Source organism: Trichosurus vulpecula, chromosome 9, assembly GCF_011100635.1.
Source record: "Trichosurus vulpecula isolate mTriVul1 chromosome 9, mTriVul1.pri, whole genome shotgun sequence".
Taxonomy (NCBI): domain Eukaryota; kingdom Metazoa; phylum Chordata; class Mammalia; order Diprotodontia; family Phalangeridae; genus Trichosurus; species Trichosurus vulpecula.
In genome coordinates this window covers 32448547-32462132 of record NC_050581.1, presented here as the reverse complement: position 1 = coordinate 32462132, position 13586 = coordinate 32448547, and the positions used below count along the sequence as shown (strand labels likewise).

The 13586-nt window shown below is 38.5% G+C and overlaps 1 protein-coding gene across 1 annotated transcript in view; it reads left to right on the top strand.

Annotated features, from left to right (window-relative positions):
* GDA (guanine deaminase) overlaps nt 1-13586 on the top strand; it is a 90862-nt gene that overhangs the window by 55456 nt on the left and 21820 nt on the right. Inside the window, exons 5-9 of the mRNA XM_036737822.1 lie at nt 827-932; nt 7002-7029; nt 7510-7617; nt 9602-9709; nt 12548-12645. Coding sequence (XP_036593717.1) covers nt 827-932; nt 7002-7029; nt 7510-7617; nt 9602-9709; nt 12548-12645 — 448 coding nt within the window. The remainder of the gene's footprint in view (nt 1-826; nt 933-7001; nt 7030-7509; nt 7618-9601; nt 9710-12547; nt 12646-13586) is intronic.

The window sequence follows — 13586 nt, the reverse complement described above, 5'->3', positions numbered from 1 at the left end:
TTGTCTTTGTATCCACAATAGCTGTCATAATACCTTGCACATAGTAAGCATTTAGTGTTTTTGGAACTGAACTGACCCGAGTATAACTCATTTTATAGAGCACCTGAATATTTACAAAGTAATTTTCTCACAACACCCCATAAAAGTAGGAAGACTTTTTCAGATAACAAAGAGAGACACTTTAGGAAAAAAATTATACCTTTCTGTGTCTCTTTAGCTTTCTAGTTGAAATTAAAATTCCATCAAAATCATGAATACAGCCTGTTATTTAACTGTCTCCTCTTTATTGCTATCCATGGGATTGAGTCTGTCATTGATAATTGACTGGCAACCTATATAAAAAGAAAGAAAAAGAAGAGGAAAAAAGAAGTGAGAGAATAGTTATAACAGTAAATTGAGAGGGGAAGAAAAAGAGGTACCATGATAGAGTATACCATGAAATGATAGAGTATAATCAGCGCTCCTTTTAGATGCCCTTCAGAGTCATAGGCTGCTTACCACATCTGGATAATTTAATTGGGACATTAAACATAGCTTAATTTATTTAGTATTTTATAGTTCACACAGCACTTTTAAATGCATTATGTCATTTGTTGCTTCACAGCCACCTTATGGGATATGTAGTTCAGGGATCATCTCCATTTTACAGATGAGGAAACCAAGGCCCATAGAGCTTAAATAACTTGCCTGAGGTCACACAATAAATTTTAACTCATGTCTTCTGACTCCCAAACTTTGGATTGTTGAACTAGTTAAGATTTGGGCTAAATATTTTTTTATAAGCAGGAAACCCGAATTGACTTTTTACTCTCTTCACACTTTGCAGATAAATTTGGGCAGCGAGCATTTGTGGGCAAAGTTTGCATGGATATGAATGACACTGTTCCAGAGTACAAGGAAACCACTGAGGAGTCAGTTAAAGAGACAGAAAGGTAAAATGCTGGTGTTTTAAGATGGGGAGCCTCTCAATATCTATCTATCTATCCATCCATCTGTGTATCTATTAGGCACACATGTATGTATATCTCTGCGTGTATACACATATATTCTTGCATATATGTGTATTTACATATATACGTGTATCTCTGTGTATATATATAAAGTCTCTGTATTGTGTGTATGTGCATATATGTATGTATATATGTGCATCTATATATCTATAAACATGTGTTATATGTATGTATATGTCTTGTGTTATGTGTTGTGTACATATTGTAAGGCAGCTCAGTGTGCATATATGTATGTATGTATTTGTGTATCTATTTATAAATATGTGTGTATATGATGTATGTATATAATATGTGTTGTGTTGCGTATTTTGTATGTATTGTGAGGCAGCTCAGTGGATAGGGCACTGGGCCTGAAGTCAGGAAGACCTGAGTTCAAATGTGGCTTGTGACAACTGAAAAATTCCTGAGAGACCGCGTTTCTGGGTAAATTAAGATCAGTTTTATTGACTACATCTAGAAAGCAGTCAGCAAAAAGAGGCTCAATGTCCTCTCAGTAGCCACAGAGACCAAACCTCTTGAACCTTTGATATTTATAAAGTCTTTTGAAAAAAGGGTTCACTTGAGTATGAAAATCAACTCCGATTGGTCAACAAGGAAATGGATCTTATTATGAGAGGTGGGCTATACTCTGTGTCACTTGGCTGATAGAGACATCAATTTCCGTATCTCTTGTTAAGACAAAAGGGAGAACCAGCACTTCTCCAGACCCATCTGAGCAAACACAATGAGCAGGAATCCACCCATTAACCCCAACTTAGAATTTCTTTTACTGTCTGTTAAGATGTTGGCCTGGGTAAATCTATAAGAGAGATTTCCCACACTAGTTGATTTTTGGATGAGGAGGTAGGTAGAAGAGGGGAAAAACCTTGATTTTGATTCAATAATTATTTATTAGATAGAGTTATTAAAAAGAACGCAAAATTAATTTCTTCAACCTGAGACAACTTACTGTGTGACCCTGGGAATCTCTGATTGTCTTAATCCATTGGAGAAGGAAATGGCTAACCACTCCATTATCTTTGCCAAGAAAACCCCATGAACAACATGGTTCGTGGGGATCAGAAAGAATCAGACAATACTGATACGACTGACCAACAACCATATGTTTTATGGTGGAATTTTTTTTAGGGACCTAAAGAGGGTTGTCACTCACCAATCTGGCTTATTGAAGTCAGGGATGGATAATAGCAATAAGGAGTCAACTAAGAGTAGCAAGTCTATGGGCAAGTAGCCCATTTCTTCCAGCTGGCAGGGGGCAAATTGCAGGATGGTTGGCAATCTACCCTGAGCCTGACATAAGTTCTCTGATATGCACATTTTTAGGGTAGCATTCATAAGCTAGACATTATTCAAAGTAATGATGTGTGAAACAAAGAAAAGAAAGATAGCTATTCATAAAACACAGGTGGCTGTATAAAAAGAATCATATACTTGTTGGAAAAAATGTTTATTCTTAGCTACAAGAGACAGATAAGGGAGTTATATTCTGAATATAGTTGGTATCGGTGAATCAAAGAAATCTGCCTGCCAGGCCAGAACCCTCCACCTTTAGCAGCTAAGTCTTTCAGTCCTGATAAGAAGCAAGAATGAGACACTAAAGGACACAAGCAGCTGCAGCTCTGTCCTTCATTTTGCTTAGATAAAATAGCTGAAGTCAGTGTACCTTCATACCAACCTGTTTCTAAGGAGGTGGGGGAGGTCTTTGTGCGATTTGTTAAGCATGCCTTTTATAGGTGTACTAAAATGTTTGGAAGCCTAGGTCTTAGAAATACTTGAAATCTATAAAACTGGAAGGAAAAAAAAACTCAACCACAACTGAGTAGTATTGCCCCACTTTATAACAGACTGCATAATTTTCTGCTTTCTAATGAAATTGGTGTGCCTCATTGTGAGAAACGTGGTTTTGGCTATCACTGGACTTCCTAGGCAGGGCCAAAGTCCTGAAGAAGAACCCTGTGATAATCCCTAGGGAAGGCTGTACAGACCACAGGACTCCCAGAGGAAGACCAAGTGGTAGCCATCCCTTAAATCTGTGGGGATCACAGGGCCTCCTAGGGGTCAGACCCTAAGGAAGACCCAAGTGATGGCCCCTTAGGATGGCAGTAAGATCACAAGGCTCCCGAGACAGGGCCAGAAGTCCCATGTGATGTCCCCTTAAGAAGGCCATGCAGACCACAGGATTCCCCAAGGGAATCCAGAGTGGTAGCCCTCTTAACACCGCAGTGGGGAATCACAGGACACCCCAAGACAAGATCCAGGAGTAAGCCTGGTGAGCTTCCGCTGCCTGTTGCTTCCCTTCACTTGACCTTAGGGAAATCCATGTGATTTGCCCATTCACACCCAAAGAATTCAGGACCAGAGTGGGCAGAGGAAGGCATTTTATTACACTCCCCGGGAGAGCGGGTGTAGTACTTGCAGGAACACTCACACTGATACAGCTGCAGGAGCAGGGGTAACCATTCCCTCCACTCCTGCTAGAGTCATGGTTAGTTTACAATCTTTGTTTTTTACATAGTTTTCCTAGGTTATACAGTTTATATAAATAGGATAATATGGATACAGAAGTAAAAGTGAAGTTAATTAGATTTTCCTTGTCTTAGTTTAGGATTAAACTATATTCTTTTACTTCCCCTACTTTCCCTCTTTAACATATGCAAATTAGGCCTGGGTTCTTGACCAAGACCAGACCCTAGATAAGCTTGAACTGGTTCAAGTGGGTTTGGCCTCTCTAATTCCCCAGACTGCCTTCTCAAAAAGCATGCACATGCTTATAAGCCTCTGACCTCCCACCTGACCGACCTTGAGGCCTGGTCTCTGCTAAAGCTGGGGTGGGGGAGGTCAGGGAAGCACACCTTTAGTTCTGTGGAAACAAAACTCCTCCTCCCATTTCTTACACTCATGGATTGCATAACAATCCCCTCAACATTTTCTTAATTCCAGTGCCCATAGTAGACAAAGTAATAGGTATACCATGATTTCATTGACTGTGGATGAAGAAACTCTCTTTGCCTAATTCAAGTCATCTCTTAATCTACAATTCATACTCTTAGAAGATTGCCTGGGGCATTGAGGAATTAGTAACTTGTCCAGGGTCACACTGCCAGTATGAATCAGAGGCAGGTCTTGAACCCAGGGTTTTTATTGTTGTTTAAACTTCTGAAGCTCGCACCCTGTCTGCTAAATGACAGCTGTCTCCCCAAAGAGTTGTCACCACAATACGTTGATGATGTGTCAAGGCTATCATTTTATTGAATTCACCCAAAAAGAAAGTTCTTTTAACTTAAATCTCCTTTAGGGCTAAGCCTAAAAGAGATTCACATATTTTTTCTCAAAATACATAGAAGTAGTAAGCCATTTCAAGAATTAACTTATGTTACAGGAATCTAAAATTTCCCAGTCCTTCCCCAAAAGAATTCTTTTTCCAGTTACAGCAGGTAAAACTGGGGATGGCAAGCTTCTAAATGCCCCTAGAAAGAAGTTATTCTTACTGCAATAATAATAATGATGATGATGGTGATGATGATGAGTAGCATTTATCTAGCACTTTAAGGTTTGCAAAGTGCTGTACCAATATTAACTCATTTAATCCTCACAGCAATCCCAGGAGATGGACACTATTAGTTTCCTCCTTTTATAATTGAGGGAACTGAGAGAGAGAGACTTGCCCAGGGTCACAGAGCAAGTAAGTGACTGAGGCCCCATTTGAACTCAGGTCTTTCTGACTCTAGGTCCAGCACTTTCAACTCCCTTCTTGAGTTTCTGTGATCAAAAATATTTCATTGGGGGCAGCCAGGTGGCGCAGTGGGTAGAGCACTGGCCCCGGAGTCAGGAGGACCTGAGTTCAAATCCAGCCTCAGACACTTGACACACTTACTAGCTGTGTGACCTTGGGCAAGTCACTTAACCCCAGTTGCCCTGCCTTCCCCCCTGCAAAAAAAAAAAAGAAAAAAATTTAAAAAAATATTTCATTGTCTAGTGATGAACTTTTCTGGACTTAAGATTGGTCATGGGATAACAAGGACTGTTTATTTCTAGGTTTGTGAACAAAACCTATTTAGCTTGATAGAACATCCCAGAACTTACGTCCTCTTAGAATAACCCTTGCAAACCAGTGACCACTGTACAATGACGCCGTACAGTGTGTAGGGCTTTTTCAGCTATTAGGCATGTGAATTTCACATGTAAATTGTGACCCAAGGTCCTGCTATTGTTAATACATTGATATATTCCATGCTTGCAATACATACATCATTCTTGAATTGAGTAAATACATTGTATACTTTTGTATATATTTTATATTATCTGCCTACATATTGTATCTTACCCCTCCCTCTACCCCCGTTTAAGTTCTTGAAGGCAGGAGGTTTAATCTTTATATCCTAAGTACTCTAGCTCCATAATTTGCATGCATTAGGCACTTAATAAATGCCTATGGAATTCAATCAAAGTGAGTTAAATCCTGTGTGTGTTTGTATATGAAGTTATTTCCGTTGCTTTCAGTTGCATCCAACTCTTTGTGACCTCATTTGGGGTTTTCTTGGCAAAGATACTGGAATAGTTTGCCATTTCATTCTCCAGGTCATTTTACAGATGAGGAAACTGAGGCATCCAGGGTTGTGACTTGCCCCAGAGTCACACAGTACCAGATTTGAACTCAAGAAGATGAGTCTTCCTGACTCCAAGCCTGGCCCTCTATCCACTGAACCACCTAGCTGCCCTCTGGAGAGAGATATGAAAGTAGCAGCCAGAGCTGGTGGCTTCACTTTGCATGTTTCTGATTTACATCACCAACATCTTCATTTACTTTGTCTGCAACCTGCAGCTAAACCTATCACCAGCCCCTTCACTACAAACATGGTTTCTTAGCCCTACCACCCTGCATCAGGCTTTGCTTGCTCCCTCTACCGGTCTTCTCTACTCAACTGCCTGCTCCAACTTATGTCACTGTGAAGAGATTCACCAGGAAATTGACTAGTAGCTATCCACTATGAATTGAAAGTAGAAAGCCCTCTGACTTCTAAGCCTCAACACATGACTAAATCTCTACTACCATCTTGTATGTGGAACATCACTGTGTCAACAACCCGGCTGGCAGCTTCTGTGGGGGTATAAGATTCACCCACAGCCAACACCCAGAAAGCTGCCAACAGCACAGGTTCTTTCGATCTGCTTAATTAAGGAAAGCAAGGTGAAGGGGTTGACAAGCTCACTTTTAATTCAAATATCATTCAGTTAGTTCAGGGGAAAAAAACCAGCACCCTGAACTTCAAAACAAAATGCAAATTACAGACATCAATAGACTTTGTCTGATTCAAGTCCCAACAGATAGTTACCACAGTTCAACAAAGTTTCAACATCCGGGTTTACAAGCTGGAGGGCTCCTTAGCTACAGCTGCCCGGAGTCTCCTCATCAACACCGTCTCCAGAGCTCCCAGCAATGGCTCTCTCCTCCCTTCTTATAGGGCTTCAGACATTAAACATCATCTGAATCACCAGAGCTCAGGCTCTGGTGATTGGTTCTTGAGTTGGCCCCTCCCCTTAGGACCCTGGGAGGTTCACATCCACATGGATTACATTGATACCTAATGGAGTTTGGGTCTGGGGCTTAGCACCTAGTATAAAGCTCACTGAAATAAATTGAGTCACTCAAAGAAAACAAAGGCCATTCTGGTTACAATCATGTCTTGCAATATTCCAAAAATAGAGCTTAAAATACTAGAATGGATTTAGTGCTGTGGAAACACTCATGAACAGCCCAAAGGAAGAAGAGCTTTTCTGTGGACGTTAGAATATATAATTATGTTTTCACTTGATTTTATTCAGCATGCTTTTGGTTCCAAACGAAAAAGCATAGTAATTACCACTTGTCTTTCTTTAATTATCAGTGATAAAATTTGTGTGAGGTTAGATGGTTTTTTTGCATAAAAATTGGCATGTGGACCCATCACCATTGTTACGTTTCCTAATTTACTGTTTGTTGTTTTGCCTTAGGTTTATTGACGAAATGCTAAAAAAGGAAGTAAGTAATGCCATGAAACAACATACTTATGATTATGTCTCTGATAATAAAGCTAGCAACTTTTCTTTAAATCATAATCACTTGAGTTCCAAGATTATGCAGCATTGTCCTGATTTTGGTTTTCATGAGTAGATTCCTTGGGTATAGCTTATTCTTAACGAATCATGTTTAGGTAAATAAAACCTAATAATTGATTAGATCAGTGGTTTCAACCCAGAATATATTTACCAGCCTAAATTTGGGGAGTCACTGAATTCAGATGTCTTAATACCTTATGGTTAATTCAGTAATATCCATGCCTAGCTCTGTGTTATAAACACATTTTAAAATCAAGGTTTGTAATTAAAAACTCTAGGAAAAAGCAAGAAGCAATGTGACTCTAAAGTCAGCCTCTTCTCATTTTTTAATAATAAGCTTGGGTTTGTTTTCTTGGGCCAAATCCTCATGTTTTCACATCAAATGTCTTTTGGCTTTTTCCAGTATACTAGGGTGAAGCCCGTAGTGACACCACGTTTTGCCCTTTCCTGCTCTGAGACTTTGTTGCATAAACTTGGTGACATAGCCAAGGACCACAAACTCCATATTCAGGTAGGTATTTATGGTCTCACCTCTAACAGTGGCTGCTTGCTGTCTCTGGACTGCTCATCCTGGGATTAGTCCTTGATTCTTTCAGGGCCCCATAGAATCTTACTAGTCATCTAGTTCAACTCCCTTGTCTCACAGGTGAGGAAACGGAGGTATTGACAAGGCATCACTGCTTCATAAACCTTAAAGCACTGCATAAATGTGAATCCCTCCTCCCACTAGGCTTTTCTTGGAGTTGTTGATCTGTTAGGTAAGCTGTTAGCCTGAAGTATACATCCACCACGATCTTATAGATAAAGACGTTTTCATGATCCACTGAGGCAGATCATAAGAGAGGTTGTTTAGCTATTCTCTTTGGAAGACTTAGATTGTTATTGTATTCCTTTCTTTGCTGTATTTTACACGACACTTTTCCAGCACACTCAAATCTTCTTTTAGGGGAAAACTTACTGCCGTTTGAAAAGCTAAAATGACTAATTTTTCACCTTACAAAAATGCATTTAAAAATTTTTTGTTCAAAGTGTCTTATTTTAACAGCAGCAACCAAAAACAAAAAAAAAACCCACTTTACAGCTTTATCATTAAGTTGCTGCAGTTTTGAGATAAAACACTTTTAAAAGCTTACAGCTGTGGTAAAATTGGGAGCCTCCCCCCACCCCCTTAATTACACACTGTACTAAAATTTCTCCACTTAAGAGTCATTTGACAATGCTACAAGAAAGGACAGGTAGGACAAAGGCAGTGTAAGGATTCTTGACCACTTTATAATGGCCTTTTCTTTTAAAGTCTGGCCTTTCTGAGACCTGTTAACTTTGGCTACTATTTATACCCTTCTCCTTTTTTAATCTTTGTGCATTGAACACTACCATTTTTGTGAGCTGTGTTACCTGAGTTGTCTCCAACACCCTACACAATTCTATCCGGTTGGTGAACTTCAAACGTCAAATCATTGCTACATCTGCGCCTTGAGAAAGCACCAAAATAGCTTTGGAAGAGGGATTAGCATTGACCTGTCAAAATACAGATAAATAGTTTTGGTTCTCTTTCCTCTCTCCCTATCCTTTTACCCCCTTCACCTTTGCTTTGGAATCTCTTGAAAGAGAGTATTTACCACAGTTCTACTCACATTGATGAAAATGCAATTAATTGATTCGTTTACTCACTCATTATTTCGTTGATATAACTATGCACACTATAAGTACTGCTGGTGAGGGGGATGCCACAACACCATTCTTGAAATTGGTAGGCTGCTCACTGGGTTATTAGCCCATAACACACACCCACTGCTAGTTTCAGTCTAGAGACTGCACAACCATCTCCTTCCTAAGAAATGTGCAAAGCAGGGTTTACGTTGTCTCGCGGCCTAGAGAAAGGCAAACAGAGAGAGTTGTTTGGGTAGAAGGTAGGGAGCTTATCACAAGTGAGTGAGGCCTATTTCCCCAGAAAGGACTAAATAAAAGAACTTATGGGCCATAGAACCATATAAATGTCATCATTTCAGAGATAAGGAAAATGAGAACTAGAAAGGTAAAGAAACTTAACCTAAGGTCACACAACATGTTCAGGAAAGGAGTGAGACTAGCGTCTATATCTATGGACCCCTAGTTCCATGCCTGGTTCAACTAAATAATGTCACCTATATTCTCTGATATCTGCTTAACTCTTTAGTAGCACAGAGTCTGTTCACCTCTGATCAGGCAATTATCAGAAAAATGTGGTTTCTTGATCTTTAGGGAAAACTTTTTACTTATTTTGATGAGTTTCTGAATTTCAAAATTTTTGATTGGAGTTCAATTTTGAACAGATTTTAGTTTGTTCTCATCAAGTGATCATTTGCTATGAAAGGCCATAATTTCCATCATCTGACTTTGCAGAAAACCCTTTTGTGTATTCAAGGCCAAATCATCCCTTCTATTATTGTACAGAAAGAGTAATTTTGTAAACTATATTGTAAAAAACCCTGAAAATACCATCTTATTTCTTATAGAGCCACATAAGTGAGACTCCCGATGAAGTTGAAGCTGTTAACAAGCTATTTCCTAATTATAAGAATTACACAGATGTGTATGACAAAAACAATCTCCTGACAGACAAGGTAATGTAAAAGACTTCTGTGACATTTATGAGGCAGTATTTATATAGACTAAATGTATTGAAAACTTTAAACACTGTGGTCCTCACCATTTTTAATATTTATGTTCTTCAGACTAGGAAATTAAGACACTTTGACCTGAAATTTTCTCAAGTCAGTTTCCTCCGTTATGAAGATATAATTCTTAACAAAAAAAAAATTATGCTGAGATAAAACCATGCAAAGTAGGAAGAACATTGGATTTAGAAAACCTGAGTCCTGGCCCTAACGTTTCCTTGCTGCATAATTGAGGAAAAGTTATTTAAATTCTCTGACACTAAATTTTCCCATCTGTAAAATAAGGATAATAATATAACTACCTACCTTGCGGGCTTGCTATGAGGGAAGCTTATTTTAAACCTTAACATCCTACGTAAATGTGAGGCTCTGTGATGCCGTTTTTAGACCCATGGTTTTTATTAAAAATAAGGACATGTTTTCCATATTGTTCTGAAATTAAATATCTTTTGTTGGGTGGCATAGGTATATAGTCAGTTCTCAAAAATCCAAATGAGGATTATCTGCAAATGTTAAGTTCTATACTATTGGCATATTCTAATGGAATTTAAACTAATTTGAATATTAGATTAAATTACTGTTGTTTTAAAAAAGGCATGTTACTTAGATCAAAAGCAAAATTCTCCTTATCTTGTGTTTTAGATTGCTTCTGTCATGGCCATTAATGTAGCTAATGGAAGATTGACTACAATAATGAGATTTTAAATATAAGTTATTTAATATTCTTTGGGCTGTATAGCCTTTGTTTCCCAAAGTACAGTTATGGAAGTGGTGATATGACTTATTGTCAGTATGTGTGTGCACATATTAAATGAATAGTGAGACATATTTCCCTCATGCTATTCATACCCCCTTCAAAGCCATGTAAATGGAAAAAATCAAGCCAGTAAGCATTCACTAAGTACCTACTATGTACCAGGCACTGTGTGCCAAGTGCTGAGGATACAAAGGCAAAAACAGATGTCACATTCCAGGAGCTCACAGTCTAATTAGTGCTACAACATGAAAACAACTCTATCTGAACAAGACCCATATAGGATACATTGGAGGCAATCTCAGAAGGAAGAGACCAACATTAGCGGGGATTTGGGAAAGCCTTTTTGTAGAATGAGATTTTAGCTGGAACTCGAAGGAAATGAGGAGAGGAGGGAGACCATTCCAGGCATGAGGAACAGTCAGTGAAAATGTCTGGAGGCCAGAGATGGAGTGTCTTGTAGCAAAGAGGCCAGAGTTGCTAGACTGTAAGAAGACTGAAAAGGTAGGAAGGGCTTTAAAAGCCAAATAGAGGATTTTATATTTGATCCTGGAGCTACTGGAATTAATTGAATAGTAAACTCTTCTGCTCTAACTACTAGTCTCCTTGGCTTCCTTTAAGTTCCTTCTACAGGAAGGGACCACCTTCTATAGGAAGCCTTCCCCAACCCCAGTTAATTCTAGTGCCTTCCCTCTGTTAATTATTTCCAGTTTGCACAGGATTGTATGTAGCTTGTATATATTTGTTTGCATGTTATCTCTCTCATTAGATTGTAAGCTCTTTGAGGGCAGGGACTGTCTTTTGCCTCTTTTTGTATCCCCAGCATTTATTAGTTTAACATATAGTAGGTGCTAAATACATGTCTGTTGATTAATGGATTAAAATGAACCTTCTGAGTAACCACACCTGGGTTGTTTTTTTTTTACCTCCTCAACATTAGACCAATTTAGAGAATCAGGTTAAATGTGTTTTAAACCACAAGGAAAAAGGTGGTTTAACCCACAGAGCAAATCTTTATTTTCTCAGCCAGTAAAAACAAAAACTCAGTGGCAATTTCAGATTTATGGAAATATGAACACTGAAAGAGGAAGACTATTTTTTTTGCATAAGTACCATAAAGGTTGCAAATGCAATTAAACCCTGCTTACATTCTTACATTTATTTTCATGTGATTCACAAATTAAACTTCAAATTCGCATATATGGTTTCTTTACATGCAAATTGTGGAAACTGCTTTTGTGCTCACTACACCATGACAGCTCAAAGTAGAAAATTATTTTGAAAATTATTAAGAGTTGTTGAAGAGAAAGATCTTGTTCTGGAAAACCTTACAGATTTGGCAAGAATCTGGAGAGAGAAGCAGAGGCTTCATATGCTAGACAAGGTCTGGTTTATAGAGCAGGGTTTCTTTTAAATAAAAAAGGGATGCCTGTTATCAGAGATTCCATCCATGCTGCTTTTTTTCTTCAAAGAAAGTTAATTATTTTCAGCTAAAAGCATGAAGTGGCATCACGTCACAAGATCTTTGGAGCCTAAAGTAAGCAAAATGAAGAAATGAAATCAAATTATGACTCTATAATGGCCTCAAAGATAGTTCTGCTGAATAGTGACCTTTTTCTTTTAAAGAAAATTCCATTTAAGATAAAAAAAACCCACAATTCTTGCAGGAATTCACTTTGTGATTTGGGGTTAATAACTGAGCCTGACTTTGTAGCAGTGGGGATAATTGGATCATAAAATTTAGAGCTCAGAGGAAGCTAAGAGATTCTCTGGTCCTGCCCCATCATCTCACAGACAAAGAAGCCTTCAGTTGCTTGTCATAATCTGCAGAGTTACTTTGAGGCAAGACTTAGCAAAAAAAAATTACTTTAAAAATTCCTTATTGATAATGTGCAAATAATTTATACATACTCTTGCCAATACGATAATAAAAATAGGAACTCATTACCCATGTCTTTGGGCTGAATTGGCAGATATTAACATCACAGCAACTAAGAGGTAAAACTTCTGTGATTTGTTTTCCTGTCTAGACCGTGATGGCTCATGGCTGCTACCTCTCTGATGAAGAGCTCCAAGTATTTCAACAGCGTGGAGCTTCAATCTCCCACTGTCCCAATTCAAATTTGTCGTAAGTAGATAAGGGTGTGTGTTTGAAGAATTCTAAGTCCGAGGGGAGGTGCTTATATTTTCATGTATGAATGAGTGAACAAATAGATTAATGAATGAAAGGGCATTTACTAAGCACTGACTTTATGTAATGCACATTGTTAGATGCTGGAGATACAGATTCAAAAATGAGACATCTCTTGCCCTTATGGAGCCTCTGTTCTAATGGAAGAGAGACAAAACTCTAAGGGAGTTGTCTCAAAGAGAGTTTTGACCTGTTTACAGAGATGGGGGTTGGAGCCTTAGGGCAGTTAGTTGATTGTCATACTCTTTCCAAAAGTAATAGTAGTAACAGATTTCTGATTGCATATGTACAACCTATATCAGATTGCTTACCATCTCAGGGAGAGAGGAAGGGAGGGATAGAGCTTGGAGCTCAAAAAAAAATAGAATGTTAAAAATTATTTTTACATGTAATCAGGGAGAAAAATTAAGTTTTTTTTTACAAAAACAATAATAGTAACATTTTTGATAAATGTTTCCTATTTCAATATAAGGGTATATAGACAGAAAATGTTGCTGTGGGGAATAGTGTGGATGACACTGTATGTGATGCTGTTGGACTATTTTGCATAGGACTTCAGAATCTGTTGGGGTTGTCTGAGTCAGCTAATCTATTCTAAGTCAACTCTTTCAGAACCCTGTAACCCCCGCACATCTGGAACTTATCTAGGTTTTCTCTCCATCTTATCCTAGAAACTCTAAATATCCCACTTAAACTGGGGGTAATAAGTCCCAGAATCCAGCCTACAAGCTGTTTTATCTGGTCTTTCATCCTTGTAACCTACTACTATAGATTTTCCTCATGGGAAAAATTACAGTTCTCAACCCCTGGCCCATCACTATTCTGCTACTCAGATGCACTGGCTCTCCATTTCTCCTGGCTTGGCAAATAACCTTTAA